The sequence below is a fragment of the Chelonia mydas genome, chromosome 8 (assembly GCF_015237465.2).
Source record: "Chelonia mydas isolate rCheMyd1 chromosome 8, rCheMyd1.pri.v2, whole genome shotgun sequence".
Classification (NCBI taxonomy): domain Eukaryota; kingdom Metazoa; phylum Chordata; order Testudines; family Cheloniidae; genus Chelonia; species Chelonia mydas.
The window spans coordinates 78,477,546-78,496,033 of NC_057854.1; the positions used below are offsets into that span (position 1 = coordinate 78,477,546).

At 40.7% G+C, this 18,488-nt stretch overlaps 1 protein-coding gene across 10 annotated transcripts in view; it reads left to right on the forward strand.

Moving 5' to 3' along the window:
* The window catches only part of TTLL7 (tubulin tyrosine ligase like 7), a 110,591-nt gene that overhangs the window by 32,295 nt on the left and 59,808 nt on the right, over positions 1–18,488 (forward strand). For all 10 annotated transcript variants that reach the window (XR_006283306.1, XR_005226599.2, XR_006283304.1 and 7 more), the window contains 5 exons: positions 369–436; positions 6,027–6,185; positions 7,354–7,570; positions 9,095–9,259; positions 9,983–10,141. Coding sequence is in view for 6 of the 10 variants with exons in the window: in XM_043521011.1 (XP_043376946.1) it covers positions 369–436; positions 6,027–6,185; positions 7,354–7,570; positions 9,095–9,259; positions 9,983–10,141 (768 nt within the window). In the remaining 4 variants the exon portion in view is untranslated. The remainder of the gene's footprint in view (positions 1–368; positions 437–6,026; positions 6,186–7,353; positions 7,571–9,094; positions 9,260–9,982; positions 10,142–18,488) is intronic.

Here is an 18,488-nt window from a genome sequence, read left to right on the forward strand (position 1 = left end):
ATGAGCTTGCGTATTGTTAGATAATCAGAGCCCATCTCCCTAGTATTTGTCTGTAAGTCATCTCCTTCCTTTTTAACATTAGTTTGTGACAACAGTATTTGTTTACATATAACTCTCTGAGTAAAAGGATCTGATTCTCCTCTCACTTGCCCTGAAGTCAGTGGAGATACATAGGAGTAAATCTGGTGGGAAAGGAGAATGCGGTCAGTAACATCTAGAGTACTCTCTAGGATATCAAGCATAATTTATAATAGTCTTTACCAATTAATGTATAATCAAACTAATTTAATTGACTGTTTGAAATGTTTGTCTATAATATTTGTGCTAGAAATGCATAAAAATACCAACATTCTTTTTTTTTTCTCCAGAGAATCAACCATTTTCCAGGAATGGGAGAGATCTGTAGGAAGGATTTCTTAGCAAGAAACATGACCAAGTAATTTACTTCTTACTAATCTAGGAATGGCATTTGGAATGCAGATTTAAGTTCAGTCACTTTTCAAACATGTGTTTTTGATGTGGTACAATACTGAATTGTCTTTTATGAGAACTAATTTATTTCTACAGGGTACAATAACAGAGCCATGAAATCATTTCTGAGGTTCTCAGTAGTGTTGGCCCCAATCCTGCATGGTGTAGCATATAGCTGGACTTCTGTGCCTGTCCTGTTGACTTCATTGGGGCTCCACAAATGCACAGCAGTCTGTCCACACACCACACAAGGCAAAATTGGGGCCTTACATGTATTATAACATGTGCTTTAAGCACACTTGCACATACATGATTTAGCAACAGAAACAGGAGTAGTGGGGACGAAGTATTCAAATATATTGATGTATAATACCTTAGTAATATATTATCTATTTAGAATAACTGGCAGTTGTCTGTATCATGTTATATATATCAAATACATAAATGTAAAGTATCTTATTGTTAAGAAACTAGTCCTTCCCTTTTGTGGGCTATCTTCTAAAATGTCAGTTGTGGTTTTTTTTCATTATTGAAAAACATACAAGGTACTCAGCAGAGATTCAGTGTAAATTGACACGGCTCCATTGAAATCAGTGAAGCTACAATGATTTATGCTGTCTGAGGATCTGGGTCAATGAGTATAACCTATAAGAAAAGAATATTAAATGGTGATTAAACAGCCTGTTACTAAGATAAAGAAGAGCTTTCCAAATGTGTACAGAAAGGTTTGTGAATATATTGATATATGTACAGTAAATTAATTCAAAGTAATTTTAAAATACAGTGTACAGTTAATCTTTAGACCTAAAATTTGACCTACACTATGTCTCTTTTCTTCATGGAAATTTACATGTGTATCCCTGTTTTCACATGCGCGTACACACAGCATACCATTTATTTATTTATTTATTTGTATTACCAAAGCACCTAGGAGCCCTAGTCATGGACCAGGACCCACTGGACTAGAGGCTAGACCATCACAGAACAAAAAGATGGTCTCTGCTTTGAAGGGTTTACAATCTAAGTATAAAACAAAAAACAGACAGAATACAATGAAGCAGCATTGGCCAGCATGATGGGCAATGTTATGTTAGTCATACTACTTCATGTCTGAGATTTTTTAAAAAATGTGCAGAACAATAAAGTGCTCAGGTTATCCTGTATATTACCAGGTTCAGCCTGAGAACTTGCCTCTCAATCTGCTGAAGCCCAAGTGTGGGATGCAATCTCAAAATTATGTCTGTGACAATGCTACAAGGAACTGTAAATAATGTGGGCTCAATTCCTTAAGCAGAAATATTTTTGGGTCAAACATATCTCTGGTGTAACTTTACTGAAATAAATGGAATTACAGCAGGGATTAATCTAGTCTATTTTCCATAACCTCAGTATTGTGAGTTAACATTTAACCTTAATAATTTACAGTAATCAAAGTGCCGTGCCTCAAGACCGCTTTGTGAAAGAGGCAAATTTGGATCTAAAGTTAAAGGGAGTTGGGAGATATGGCTGGGAACACTACTGTATGTAGAGTGCAGGCTTTGGTTCGTGATTACTATTCTTCTGTGTTAATATTTGTGACTATGTATATAATAGTACAGAATTCTTATTTCTGGCCTCTTGCTTTTCTGCTGCATACAGTCTCTTCTAGTCCCTTGTTTCCTTATTTGTAGCCTGGAATGATGCACAGCTGCTTTTGTTCATGATCTTACCTCTCAGCTCTGCTTACCTTTTTTCAAGAGTGCGCTGGAATGTTGCACAGGGTTTTCTTTTTGCTCTTTTATGCAGGTCTTTCAGTGATACTCACGCTTGCAATATAATACACATACAGCTCTTGTATTCTGTTGAGACAATGGGGCACCAGGGCAAGCAGAAATAGAGGCCTGTATTTTGCAAATAGAAGCAGCAAATGTCTAGAACACGATGTTATCTCTAAATCCTTTCTCTAAAGGAAACAAGCAAGCAAGTAAATAAAGCAGAGGAGAAAAGCTTTAGAATAAAACTTTATCCTCACAGTAACATAAAGGCCTGGAGCTTAGCCACAAATAGTAAAAGCAACATATTAATCTGGTAGCATGTTTTGCTAAATAGGTTGCTCATAAACACCAGAGAAAAAAGACAGTAATTATACATTCAGGTTCAGAAGAGCATAGTGCATTGTTTAGGGATTTAATCACATTATTCTCTCAAACACCATTGTGAGTTATATGCAGTTGAGTGTATCCCAGGCAATTCTCTGAAAAGGTTCCTATGTATAGTCTCCTGAAGGTTTCTATTCTAAGCTCAGTTACTAATTTTGATCAAATCACTTAACCTCTTGCTTCAGTTTGCCCATCTGTAAAATCAGTATAATACTTCCCATGAGGAAAGTACTGATAGTTAGGCCTCATAAAACCTAATTAATGGGCCAAACTTGCATAGTATATGCACTAGTGCTTTAACATGTGCAGATGAAATTCCCTATAGGAACGCAAACTTTTTATGACAAATATTCTTTTATTAAATTCTGTAGGGGTTCTGTACTTATTGGCAATGCACAATCAAAGAAAAAAAGATGAAGATATTAAAGTTCTAAACTGTTGTGCGTAGCATCATATATTTGAAATTGGTTCACTTCTAACAATTGTATTTATTTTAGTAGATGTGTGATCAAAGAAAAATGGGATCCAAAATATATCTTTGTGCATATAGTCACAGTTCAAAATGGGGGGGACCTTTGTTTATAAAAAGACTTAGAGATTTGTTTATGTGCCCCCTAGAGAGACAAGGTGGGTGAGGTAATATCTTTTAGGGTATGTCTACACAGCAAAGAAAAACTTGCTGCTGGCCCGTGCAGCCGAGTTGGGCTCATGGGCCTCGGGCTGCAGGGCTGTTTCATTGCTGTGTAGACATCTGGACTCAGGCCGGAGCTCGGCTCTAGGACCCTGCAAGGTGGGAGGTTCCCAGAGCTTAGGCTCCAGCTCGAGCCCGGAAGTTTACACAGCAATGAACCAGTCCCACAGCATGAGCCCCATGACCCTGAGTCAGTTGGTACGGGCCAACTGCAGGTTTTTCTTTGCTGTGTAGACATACCCTTGGTGGACCAACTTCTGTTAGTGAAAGAGACAAGCTTTTTGAGCTACACAGAGTTCTTTTTCCCCTGGTTTCTCTAATCAACAAGGACCAATATGGCTACAACAACATTGCAAACAATAGAAGATGTTTGTGCCTATGACAGTCAAAATGAATAAACATATCATAATATTGAGAAGAGGATCAGGGGAGAGAGGAATTGAACAGATGGGAAGAGGAGATAGAATTAAGAGCAAAACTTTCCTAATTTTTCATGCTAAATGTTCTGTTCTAAGCACCTATGATTTCTTTGGCAGAGAGCACACTCTGAGAATAATAAAAATGCATACAGTCTGACTGGATAACCACATGCGTTAGTTAGAATAGCACTCAAAGAACAATAGCTTGTTTTTCCACTGTGCTGTATTCTTCAGTCCTCTTAGTAAGGACTATAGAGAAGCTGAAGGAGAGAATAGAGCAAGAAGAATGGCACAAAAGTAGGTACCAGAACTGGGATATGTAGGAAAAACAGGCCTACTATGAAATAGGCCTGATTCAGGAAAGAACTTGAGCATGTGCTTAAAGCTAAGCTCCTGCTTGCATGCTTCCCTGAATAGGGGCCATAACAAGGGGAAAAGATCAAAGAAAATTTTACATTTTTGTTAAACATCAGTGGGTACCAAAACCTAAAAAAAAACAACCCTGAAGTTCTCAGATATTTAAGTAGATGTGTGATATTTAAGTAGATATATTTATTACGTGCTGACAGTCTGCTCAATGGTATAAAAGGCACAAAAAAGGTACAGTCCCTGCTCTGAGAAATGTGTAGTTCTAAAGTAACACCTTCATTATAATGTCCTGAAACTGTATCCAGCCAGTGAGAAAGCTGAATGTTTAAATCTGTAGGTTAGTTAAATGCCAAGATGCAATACTGTGTTTTCTTCAGTCTGTCATGTACCACACCTTGTGATGTATATACCTTGTGCCCTTTTGATGGTGAAGGAAAATGTAGCACAAGAAATCCTTTTGTGGGTTAAAATAAATCAAAACCCAATAGTGGTTAGATGAGGTATTCACCCAGTAAGGCAGGAATATGTTTAGATGTATAGAGTAAAGCAGCATAGCTTAAATATTAGTGCTTAATTGGTGATTGTGGATGATATGGCGCTCTGCGCATGGTGTTTTCCCAACTCAAATTTCTAAATGTTAGTTACAATTAAGGCTGCAAAAATGTTGAGCATGTAAAAACTATAGTGGCTATTGTGGTTTCTGTAATGTTTGTTGCATACTTAGCCAATGGATTCAGTGACAGTGTATCTATTGTACCAATCTTTTTAGTCTTTTGGCTCCCGTCCTTGTCTTGCAGATGTGCTTGGTAATTCTGTCATTTCTGTTACCAAGAGGCAATTAGAAGTCTCTCATGTTCTCATATAGTTGGACTGAAATGATACTTTGAGTCCACATCCAAGTCATCCTGACCTTATTGTTTTCATTGGCAGAGTAAGAGTATAACTAAATCTGCAATCTGTTAGAGAATTCACTGCACAATGTTATATTTATTTTAAAAAAAACAATCCATTTTGGGTCATATACTGCTGCCAATTTACTTTTGAAACACCCAAATCTTCTTTGAGTGGCCTCTGCACATTCATACTTTTCAGATGTGTCAACTTGCAGTGTGAACTGGTGGAACCTTCTAGTGGTAGCTTTCTTGTATTTTCTTCTTTTCCCTTCATTTTCCCCCAGTGTCGCATGACTTCCTGACACCATTTTGTATCCTCTTTTGGGTGTCATAATTTCCAGTTTGGGAAATGCTGCCATAAACTTCTTGTGGTCTGGGTCCTCTTTCTTCCCTGTCACCACCCACATTTCTTCTTTCTCCATCCTGGAGACTTGAATTTAGGTCTTTTGGTTCCTCCTGACCTTTATTTCACACTCTCTCTCTCTCTCTCTCTATATATGAACTCTCCCTCCTTCCCCTCTTTGCCACCCAAACACACACAATTGTCAATATGTATTCTTATGAGTATCTTCAGTATAAACATGCCATGATAGCATCCCAGACTGGCACAAAAATGAAATTAAACCAATGAACTGGGGATAAAATATGGCCAAAATTTTGCCGCCAAAATGTGATAATTAGGAGGATGTCTCTGGCGAACTGCTATATATCTTAATCACATTGTACGCTTTAATATAGGAAGGACAGCATATCACCAAGGACTTTTATTAATTGAGCCACATCTTTTGGAGAAATGAATCCATGCATGAGGATATGCAAAAATGCAATATAGCCCTTTTTATAGTTCTGATTATTTGCATATTAATGCATCATAGACTACTATTGTTAACTGTTTTGGACTTGTTTTCCTGTTACTCTATTATGTCAATAAACTTGCTTTTCAGAGTCCCCATTCAAAATACAATTTAGTCCTGTAGACTGAAGTGTAACAGGTCTAAACTTGAAGGTTGAAAAAGATTTCTAAACTCAGTTTTCCTTTTTGCAGAATGATCAAGTCTCAGCCTCAGGATTATAGTTTTATTCCTCGAACATGGATCTTCCCTGCAGAATATATGCAATTTCAGAACTATGTAAAGGAACTGAAGAAGAAGCGAAGACAGAAAACTTTTATAGTCAAACCAGCTAATGGTGCAATGGGGCATGGGTAGGTCGATTTGAATAGATTATTCATGTTATCTAAACAAAAGTGAAATGTTAAAATTTTTTTTTCCAAATAATGGGTGGCTTTTGAGATTAAATCTTAACTTTTGTGTGTCTTATCCCAAGCGACTGTCATTACCTGGAAACTGTGTTAGCAAAAGGTTTAATATGTGAATAGTAATGTCAGTATAAGAAGGCTCACATTTTGACAAAGGCCTATAGACCAATAACAGCTGAGATATAAGGCGAAATGGAAATGGTAAAAGGGGAGCTTTGTTCTCTGTGTTACAGAAAGCTTTTGCTGATAAGGGGCTCAAATAGGACTTGAGATCAGGATTCCTTTTGTGAAAATACATATAGGCCATATACTCTTTCATCTACGGGATGGGATGTTACAGGAACAACCAGGTGAGATAAGTATACCAGGTTCAGTCTCAACTCAGAATTTTCACAGCTTTGTTACCTTAACTCCAAACTTCAGTATTTTAAACATAGATTTTAATGTCCTGGTGTTCATTATATTAGTTAGCTCAGCCACTTAGTTATGTGAAACATATGAAATGAAACATGAAAAATCCGTATATTTAGGGCCTAATGTTTTCCAATCTGTTGGGTGTGTGTGTGTGTGTGTGTGTGTGACAGAGTGAGAGTGAGCGAGGGGGGTAAAAAAAGAAAAAGAAAACTGGAATATGGAAAAACAGGGGTTTATTCTGCCACCTGTACTCATGTTACTCCCCATTGAAATCAGTTTGGCAGAGAAGTGGCACTGAATCCTGGGTCTGGGGCAGAAGATGAGCTGAAGAAAGTATAGGAGACAGTCTTTAGAGCTGCCTGGCAAGAAATAATCTTAAAAGCCAGTAACTGGTCACTCTGCCTAGCATTTCTGAACAGCAGAGGGAAACCTATTATGCCAACTTGTTGCTTGAATAGGAGCAGAAAGTTATTTTTAAATGGTGCATTGATTTTCTTCATCCCATTTTAGCATTATCAAGTACAGGAAGCAATAAAAGCATGTAAGTGAATGGCATATTTCTGTACCATGCAAATAAGATACACAAATATCTACATAGATAATGGTATTCAGCTGGTTCTTTGGCTGGTCAGCTATGAAAATGTACTTCAAAGAGTTGTGTCAAATTTCAGTGTTTTAAATTAATCTTTGTTTTAAACAGAATCTCTCTGATAAGAAATGGAGAAAAACTACAAGCTCAGGATCACTTGATTGTCCAGGAATATCTTGACAAACCATTTCTTATGGAAGGTTACAAGTTTGATTTACGAGTGTACATTCTGGTGACATCCTGTGATCCATTAAAAATATTTTTATATCATGATGGACTTGTGAGAATGGGCACAGAGAAGTACCATCCTCCCAATGACTCTAATTTGGTAAGTGGATGCTAGTTCCAATGTATCACTTGCAACAATAGCACTAAATATTTTATAAGGGGATACTGAATAAATGTCAGATACATAGCAAGATTAGCATTTGGAGAAGGGAAAACAAATGTCCACATTAACCTATAATTTATGTTAGGTTTTCAAATCCAGAATTAGTTTTATATTTGCCAAGCAGGACCTTTCTGTTGTCAGCTTAAAGTTCAGAATGTAAATGAGAAGTTAAAATAAAAAACCGTCTTCAAGACATTTAACTCATTATTGGCTCTGCAGTGCTAGAATGTGATGACATATCATTGCTTATATAATAATCTTCAAACTACTCTGCTTCTTCTGTTGTCTCCAAAAGACTTATTTCCAAAAAGAGAGAAAAAGGCAGCAATTATTAACCTTCAAACCTAGACCAGGGAGAACTAAAGTGGATCCCATCAATGACTGTTATATTGAATTTATATTTATTCAATACTTTGTCTTTGGTGGTGAGAAAGGGGAATCTCTTGCCTTATCCTGCATCAGCGAATACTCAGGAAACAAGTTCTGTAAACCATCAAAAATGTTACTTTGAAAATACCCTTGAATTTGTGTCCTTCTTCTGAAAGCAGGTTTTGCTTTCATTCAATATTTTAACTCCTTGTTAATCTTCTGTGTGCCTAGTATCCCCTTCAAGCTCTGTCTGATCAGTTCAATTCCATTTTCAATGGCAAAACACAATGGAAAACATAAATCAGCTCCTGTTTGCATTTTTCCATTTAAAATAAAAACAAACATTACTGGGCTACATGTCATTGATGTTCTGCCTTGGAACTTCCATGCCTCTAATGTCTGGTTGCCGGCAGCCAATCCTGAGCCTTACTGACAACTGCAAGGGTGAGGGAATAGAGCTCGCAAGTAGTAGATATTTTTAAGGAGATAAACCGGATCTTAATCATGAGAATGTTTCTCATAAACAGAGTACAGTGAAAACTGAAAGGGGGATTGTCTTAGAATGAGACAGGTAGCCAAGTACTTAATAGCATTTTCCTGGTCTACAGACACCTCTGATAGTGGGGATGTAACCGTTCTGTATGTTAACTGCTCTGTAGATACTTTTCTCTAGTTATTGTTTATGTATGGACATATAAAGATTGGCAACACACATAGGCCCCAGCAAAGTACATAAGCATATACCAAGTAGTCCCATTGACTTCAATTGGCTTAAATTTAAGCATATGCTTAAATTCTTTGCTTTATCAGGGCGGTAACATTCAGTATATAATGTCTTCCCAAAAGCTAATTATACTTGAGCTTCATGTAATGATAGATGTGCTGTGGGTTTATTTCAATAAATGTCATATGAAACTCAAAATATGAATTCATATATTTAATAGAAATAAAATAAATTTTACAGTATGTCAAGGTTTATATAACATTAAAAGGCTTTTATTTCAATTTCTTTCATTTTCTTTTAAAATTATTTTGAACCACATATTCTGGATCCATATTTATGAGATATCTGTTACCTTTCCCTGCTTGCAGAGCCAGTTGTATATGCATCTAACCAACTACTCTGTGAATAAACATAATGAGCATTTTGAACGGGATGAAACAGAAGATAAAGGCAGTAAACGCTCCATAAAATGGTTTACTGAGTTTCTACAAACAAATCACCTTGATGTTTCCAAATTCTGGAGTGATATTTCAGTAAGATAAAACGAATGTGCAATTGATGATTTATGTATATACAGCATATCAATTTAGAAAATTAATGTCACCTGTCATCTCTAGACTTTGCTTGGAAACCACCACGTGCATTGCAGCGTTATTAATCCAAGCTCTCAATAATGCACATCACACAGGACATACTGTAAATTGGTGCTAAGGGCAAACTGTTGTTTTAATTTTTTTTTTAAGGTTTAGAAATAGGACAGCTTTCAGACTGTTTTAGCCTTCCTCATGGAGAGGCATTTTTCTGCGAGGTTAGCATTGAAGTAATTTTGCTAGACAATGTAGGACAGAGTGAATTATTTGCAATAAGAATAGCAGGGGCGATATTAATAAATCTGGAGAAAACTCTGCCCTGACCTATATGTCATGTAACCTTCAATAAGACTAGAGTTTCCCAAGATATAAGGCAGGGCAAAATTAGATGTAATGCTATTTTCAATAGCTGCTTAAACAAAGGGCTAAATTTATGCATAAATCCCTTAAAATGGATTTGTTTATATAATTCCCTCAGACTGCTTTAAAAATAGAGCAATCATTTGTTCAATCTTTTTGTAACCACATATGACAGATCTAGACAATTCCTCTTGTCATGAATGAGTTAGAAGACTTGAATATGAAAACCTTGGTTATGATTTATCTCAAAATATGCTGATATCATTCCCTGCGGGTCTAATGCAACTTTGTGAAAAATCCCCACAGGAACTAGTGGTGAAGACTCTCATAGTAGCAGAGCCACATGTCCTTCATGCTTATCGTATGTGCAGACCAGGCCAAGCTCCTGGAAGTGACAGTGTCTGTTTCGAAGTACTGGGATTTGATATTCTGCTGGACAGAAAACTAAAACCCTGGCTCCTGGAGGTAAAGCACTTTTGTTGGACTGTAAGGTGTGCTTATATAAAACTAAGTACAGTCATGCCTAGCCCATATCTTCCTGGGAAAACTCCCAAGGAAAATCCAAGTGTTGTAGGGAGGGGTACTGGTGATTTAAATAGCTGGCACTCATCCTTCTGAGAGTATGTGTACACTGCATGCTTCTTTCAGCAGCAAGCAGCAAATATACATGGGTAGCCTCCCTAGCACAAGGTAAGTTATGAGTAGAGTGAGTACAAACCCTAAACAGCTCTCTACTTGCCCAAACTGTGCCTCCCCATCTACTCTGCTATTTTTAGCAGTATAGTGTCCCACTGTCTCCTGCTGTTGGAGCCTTTCCCTGTCACAGGAAAAGACTCTGACAGTGGAGAGGGGAGCAGCCGGGAAAGACTGCTCAGACTCAGCCTTTCTCCACTTACTTCCCGCTGCTAGAGCCTTTACCTGACACGTGAAGCTACACACTGCAGCATGGATGCAGCTTGCTTTTTACTGTGGCATGTAGTCTGGGCTATTACTGAATCGGTGCCCTTGAATGATCCTGAGGTTGGGAAGTTTGGGGTAAGGGAAGGATATTGTTTTGCTGCAGATGTTGTATTTCACAAGCGATGTAAAACTGAGGTCCTGACCACTTTAAAGTTCACATACAACTTTTTGTGAGAAGAAAGGTATAACCCTGGCTTCCTGAACACATGCCAGTCTGAGAACTACCCTCACTCGAATGGAGTACTGTTTTCCTCTTCGAGCAGTTCCATTGGCTTCAGGGCAACTGCTCAATGTGAGTAAAAGTGGCAGAATCAGCCCTCCATTAATTAATTACATTCTGGCCAGTTAAGTACAAGTATTTGATAAGTCTGAATGGCGTCCAGTGCAGTCCTCCCTAGCTGGAAGGATGGTGGCTGTGAATGAGTTCAGGCGGAGGTGAAGATACTGCCTTCCATAGGGTGATGTGAAGAACATCCTCAAGGCTTTTGCACCTTCTCCGCAAAAACCAATTGACATATCTCAGCATTTTAAACATTAGAGTTAGTCTGTGGAGGAGGAGACCTATAAATTGCTTTGGAAAGATTTGTTTTCCATTTCTAGTTTAGAAACTAGCTTTTTATTTTGACAAAATATTGTCATCTTTTCTCAGTTAAGATAGAGAACAAGCTTGTCACTTTTAACATACAATATAACGCCATGAATCCGTTATTTTGGAGATGGCATTTACAGCTTTTGGACTTGATCCTACCAGGTGCTGAGCACTCTGACGTGATCCAGCAAAGTGCGTAAGCATATGCTAACTTCAAGCATGTGAGTAATCCCATTGATTTCAGTAGAACTATTCAAGTACTTAAAACTAAACCCTTGTTTAAGTGTTTTGCTAGATCATGCCATAATGCTTGGCGCCTTGCAGGATCAAGCCCTTTAGCGAATGAACCTTTTCCCCAAGATATGGCTTCAGCTTGTCAGTTCAGAAAAGAAGATGCCCACCCTGCCCACCAGATGCAGCAGGAATTTTTTTTAATTTTTGACTTGTAATCTTTTATTCTGTATCAGTTTTTAACAAACTATTTGACACAGAAGTGATGCATTTTCCAGACCAACGCCAGTTCACTTAACATTTTGTTTGACTTTAAAAGTTACTTTAACTCTACACAGCTTTTCTATCACTCTTTGCAACTTTTGTTTGACAAACTTCTTTGAAGTACATAATGCAGCTGTAGGCTATTAGCACTTCCAGTTCTGCGGATGGAAAAAAGGAGTCATACTGAACAGAACTTTAGATGTCTTTGGTAACCCACAAGGCAAACACCAAAGCAAGAATCCCTTGCACACACATTGTTACTAACTACTTGATTCACTATTTGGGCATACACAAATCAATTGCTGCTTGAACAAAGTAACTGTAATGAGCGTAACTGGGAAGCATAGAGACAGAATGTAGGCACCAGCATGAAAACAATTTTTCACTCCACAGTGTGGATTAGTAAGACACTTTATTAGTAGCGCTTGGTCTATACCTAAAATTTAGGTCAACCTAGCTATGTTGCTCAAGCATATGCACATCTATGCAAAATGTAATTAAGCCTATCTAAGCCTCTGTCTGGACACTGCTAGGTCGATGGAGGAAGTTTTTCATTGGCCAAGCTACCGCCTGTCAGGGGAGGATTAATTACAGTGATGGAAAAACCCCTTCCGGTGCTGTAGCAAGTGTCTGTACTACAGCGGTGTAGCAGCAGCTATGCTGCTGTAGCACTTGTAGTGTAGACATAGTTTAGGTTTACAAATGGATGACTTCTAATCTTGAAACCTAATCTGTTTACACCCAGTCAAAATTTGTTGCTGGTACGGTACTGCCTGTGGCCTTGCCAATATTTTATGAATTTACAGTCACAGTTACCTATTTCTGAGACACACATTTTCCCCTTCCCTTCATGAAAGACCCACATAAACAACAGATGAAGCTGTTTGACTGACTAAAGTGGGGAAACAGTGAAACTGACTATATAAAGAGTGCTGTCAAGTGAACAAACTTAGTTTCTTCCTCTAATCTCTCTTCTGCAATAAGTGTTACTTGTAAAAATAGTAGGTAACAAGTCTCAGAAGCAGGTGTGTGTGTGTGTGTGTGTTTTTGTTTTCCTTTTAGTAGACTCTTCTTAAATTTACTGTTAATGCATGTTTGGGGCTTTGTCTTTTTCAAACAAACTGGGTGATGTCATTATGGCAACTGCTTGCAGTGCTTGTATAGCTTGAGGAAAAACCAACGCATTTTTTAAAAGTTTGTCTACTGAGAGTAAAACACGATGATGATGGTATTGATGAGCAAAACATCCATAATTAATATGCCAAATTATAGCCTTATTCTCCAACCATTGACTATCATTGGGTAGTTTAGCAGGCATATTTCTCACAAGGGTTTGGCATAACTTTAATTAGAAAAACACATGTTCCTTCCCCTTCTTCCCTGTAGAGAGACTAATTTGCTGGCATTGGTGCCTTGACCAGAAACAGCACATGACATACAATGCTGTATCTGCATTTTAGAAATGGAAATGTCTATGTTCATACAAGTCACCAGCTCCTAAGCACTAGTAACATATATGCAATTTCCATCATCCTAGCCTGCTATCAAATGCAGGAGAATGTGAAGATGAGGATTCTGGAGGCTGCCACCCATGATAATAGTTGTAAGGCTAGAATCACACTGCTCCTGGGTTCTGTGTGTGGGGTGTGTGCATATGGGGTGTCTGGCGAGGTGGTTACCTGCTCCTGCCTGGTGGGGCTTCAAAGCCAGCCCTGGGAGAGAGCCAGGGCTGAGGGCAAGAAAAGTTAGGCTGATTGGGGAAATGGCCGCAGCTGGGCCATGCCCCAATCAGGCCGCAGCTGGGCCTATAAATCAGGCCAATCAGGCCTGCTAGGCTGAAGCTTAGAGTCTCTCTGCATTCAGAGAGGGAAGGGGCTGGTTGCAGGGACGTGAGGGAATACTGAGATTGGAGCGGGCTGAGGGGGAAAGGCCTTGGGAGCAGGGGAGCTCTGGCCTGGAAACCCCCAGGCTGCGAGGCATAGATTAGGGCCTATTAGGTACTGGGGTTGCAAGGGGGCAGCCCACGGATAGACAGAGGCAACAGGTCCAAACCCTCTTGTCTGTGATAAGTGGCTGATACACTGCAGTCTGCCTTGGTGATCGGGGCCAGTCATCGCTTAGCAGTAGCCAAGACTGAGGTGAGGTGGGGGTAGTGGGTGGGGGTTCCCTGGGGAGGAAAGACCATCAGGGATTGTTGGGGGTTTACTGCCAGGGGGCAGCACCCCAGTGGGAGGAGGGGCCGGCGGTAAGGTGGATCACCAGATGGCAGAGGGTGCTCCAGAGGCTGAAAAGCTAATTCCTGAGGACAACCAGCAGGAGGCACCACCGGGTGAGTCTGGCTCTATTACAGGTGGTATTAGGAAACACTGCCGTGGTGCTGGGATTATTGGAGCAGTATTACATATGGGCATGGGGAGTCGTATACTCTTTATTTTATTACATTTTCATATTTAGTTTCAGTTCTTTCCCATTTTGCTAGAGGAAAGAGACATGACTAACCTTAATTCTTGTTTGCCAGACACATTGAACTAATTTAATGTAGGTTCACTCTTTGCAGTAGATACAAACATCATACTTCACATCCACACCTCCTTTGTGAACACTCACTCTGCTTGTTCAGCTGTTTGCTTGCGGTACTCTCAGGTCAACATCTACTGCTGCCTTTATCCTTCTATTATAATTTTGGTACCTTCTCCAGATTCCCACTCTTGTCCCTTTCCACCCATTTCCCTCCTGCCAAGAACTCCTTAAAAGGAGTGAATCTCACTGTAGCACTGGGGACAAGCACAAACATCGCAAGTCCATGAGACTTCCCAGTGTATTGGGAGTGCTGCCAAGATGGCATTGTGATGAGGGATGCAGCCTCTACATGTTTCCTTGGCTCATGCGGCTTATTTTACAAAGGCAGCTGCACACATTATTACAAGAAAACTATTGTGATCGTTTCTGTCTTGGGGAGACCTGTCTCTGTATACCCCTTTCACTGCTGGTCTTGATTGGGCCGAACATTTGGGGACACCTCAGCTTGCCTCTCCTCTGGTATCAAGCATAAGGTTTTGAGGAAGCAGAGAGTAGGACAGGGCCTTTGTGATGGCGGTCCCAGGGGTGTTACCAGGAAAGAGGAAACATTAACCCAAATTCAGGGAATATGGGGGCAGATCTACAGTGTTGGTTCTGAGAGGGCTCCTATGTTGCCAGTCCCCAGGACGCTCTCTGGATCTCCCTTTTGGGGATGACATAGGTCCCATGGTGCTGATGTACTTCTGCTTTCCACATGGCTCCCAAGCCTGCCAGAGGGATCCAGTGAGCAGGAGGAATTAAGGTGTTTGGGACTGAGATTCTTCTTACAACCTCATCTCTGAACAATTGACTCTGGATTTTTCAATAATCAGCCCTGCAAAATTACCTTTGATTATTCAAATAGGTGCCCTAAAACATAGATTTAAATAGCAAAGTTAATGCTGTGCAAGCTTACAAAAACAAACTCAAATCCGTGGTTTCTGAGGCTACATCTACACTTGGAGCTAGGGATGTGATTTCCAGCTTACCTAGACATACTTGAGCTAGCATGCTAAAAAATAGTGTGGCCTCATTAGCATGGAGAGCAGCAGCATGGGCTAGTTGCCCTGAGTATGTACACATCGGATCCAGGTGGGCTGTATTTGGGGCAGCTAGCCCATGCTACTGCTCACAGCTGCCTGTGCTACCATGGCTACACTACTATTTTTAGTATACTAGCTCAATGAGAGTTAGCACAAGTTTGTCTATACAAGCTAGGGAATTGCACTCCAGGAGCCAAGTTTAGATGTCGTCTCAATGGTAATTGTTATCCATGCACATCATGCTGGGCTTTCTGGTGTCCTTCTGTTTTGAGAGTAGGCAAGATACTGACATTCATATAAATCCCACTCTCTCTGAGGCACTCCACTTCAGAGGGCAAGTGTGTTGTAAATGTGAATATCCTGCTGTCTTAACGATGCATACTGAGCAGAGGATTGTTTCTGGCTTTGTTCTAATCCTGAGGGCCTATGAACCAAAACAGAGTGGGTTTTAGGTTCAGTAGTGCTCTTTTAAAAAAAGAGAGAACTCAATCTACTATGAAATGAAGCATCAACATTCTTTACATGTACCAAAAGGTAGAAAATACAATCTCTAAAAGACCTAGAAAATTTAGGTATGCTTTTAAAAGCAAACTGTTGGAAGACAGTCTGAATGAAGAAGAGGACCCTAAATACCTGTGGAAATTCTGGATGGTCTGGCATTTCTGTGATTGTTTTGAAATGGAAAAATGAGTTCCTCTTCAAGTGACTGCACATGTCCCTTCCATGCCCAGTGCATAAGAATCTGAGACTTCCCCTTTACCCATTAGGGCTGTACTTCAGCCACCGCTGCTTTATAATGGTAGAAATCACATAGCCTTCCCAACCCCCACCTCGGTTCCTTTTTACCACCTACGATCAGTTGTCTAAGCCTTCCCTCTCGGGGCAGGCACTGTGTACTTTGGCGAGGAGTGCCCTTTGGAACATTGCTTCTGAATGTCAGCACCGATCCCCTTCTCTGGGGCCAAGAAAGAAGCACGGAAGATCAGATCATTTATGGAAGGAGCTGAATCTTTGTGTCTGCTCAAAGATCAAGATCCCTGGTACTGTCCACCAGTAAACAAAAATAAGAAGGACTGGGTAGAGCATCCTCCGGGAAGAGAAACTCCTTGGTACTGACTTCTCATCAAGGGTCACCTATTAGGGCACTGGTGCCTGGCCTGATGAGACTGATGTCTGCTATGGTGCCAACTCCTTTAAGGCAACAGCAGCACCAAAAAAAATCACCCCATACCAACAATGCTGGAGGCCTGTGGAGCAGCACAGCACCTACTCTGCCTCTCAGTGCCAGACTCTGATCAGGGAGACAAGCCTGGATCCTCAGACTGATACTTGAACTTACCTCAAAGACAAGATCAGCCCTTGGTACTGGGGGAGGAGCTAGATCTTTGGTGTGTCCAGTGCTTTCTCTCTGGTGAAGTGCAGGGGTAAACCCAGCGTGCTGATCCTGGTGCCAACGTCTCCTAGGGTGACCAGATGTCCCCATTTTGTAGGGAGGGTCCCAGTATCTGGGGACTATCCCTACATATCTTCCCAGCATTCATTTCTTACTTAGGTGCCTGTTACCGCCCCCCCATCCCAATTTTTACACTTGCTGTCTGGTCACCCTAACATCTCCAGAGAGAGGTCCCTGGACTTCAGCACTGCCTGGCACAGCACCACCATGGTCAGGCAACTCAGGGTCCTCCCTGAGTCTAAGGTTGGTTTTTATGCCCCTTTCTCCCAGAATAGATGTCAGTACCGTCCTTCCCATTGAGGGAATTCTGTTACTGGTACTCAGCAGATTTCCAGAGACATGGGTGCTTGGAGCAGTTGTGGCCCAATGCCATAACCAATGGGGCATGCTCTTCCTTCCATATCCTCACCCTTTCCTGAGCCCCTGGCTTGAACTGCTTGTGAGTCACCTGAAGTAGCATAGACATATGTATGGAACGTACACTGTCTCCTCCTGAGCACTCCTTGTAGCTGAGTGTGGCTCTGCAGTGGCCTGCCTCAGTTGCCCCTCCTTAATGAGGTGGTAATGAGGTCACTTAAACAACCTGGTCAAGGAGAAGCCACACACTACAGGAGTATATCTCCCTTTAATACAGCCTCTTCTACAGGCATTTAAAGGCTCCTACCTCAGAGGCCAGATAAAACTTGTAAGTCCCAAAGCAAACGTTTCTAGGTTCCAGCAGCAGCTGCTTCTGCTGTAAGGCCTCTGGTTTCTCCACAGCCCAGGGAGCTTCTGCAGTTTTTTCCTTGATTGTTTAGGGTCTCTCCCAGGACTCCTGCCGTGGAGAACTTTTTGCCTAGTTCAGGCTCCATAGGAACTCCCCTCCTCTGGAGCTTTCCTTTAACTGAGCTCTCCAGCCCTTTAGACCTATTAGACTGAGGTGTGTGTTACTTTAACAGCCTTCCATCTACTTAAGCAGTTAATTATCCCCTGGTGGATCTGGGTTGGCTCATTCCCTTCAGTATAGTCTGTCACAGGCAGGCTGGGTACTGACTCCCTTAAAGGGACAGCCCTGTGACACTGTGCAGTCCTTCAAAGAAGGAAAAAATGTTTACTAGCCTGTTCTGTATCTGTTGTTCAAGTTGTGTTGCGCACATCCATGCCATGACCCAACTTCCTTCTCCTCCTAGCCTCTGGGATTCTGCACCCACCGCAGTGGTCTATAGGATGCATTACAGTTAGTCTGTCAGGTAAGAAGGAATTGAGGTGGGTCTGGAGTGGCCATGCTCTTCACATCACCATGCAGGAGGAGAAAGTAGCTGAGGGAGGATGTGCTGCCCTGATGGGTACCACTAAGGGAAAAATCTCAGACTATGACCCACTGGAAACACGCTCACACCTGAAGTGGACTGGATATGTGCAACACACCTTGAACAAGTTTACAGAACAGGTTAGTAACTGTTTTTATGCACTTAGTTTCCTCTTTGGTGCTCTGGAAAGGCAAATAGTTGAATTATGGGAGCTCAATTCACCTCATGCTATTCATTACCTTCATTTCAAATAAGGAACAGAGCAAGCAGTTCTCTTCCGAAAAGTGGCTGAAGTGGCATGATGAGGATCCAAGTGTTTTGTGCCTCAGTGATTTCCATATGCAGTGTGCTGAATTTACAAGGCTAGAGGTTTTTGGTTTTTGTAAGCCCTGCCAACTGATCTTTGGGGTTGGAGGAATAAGCT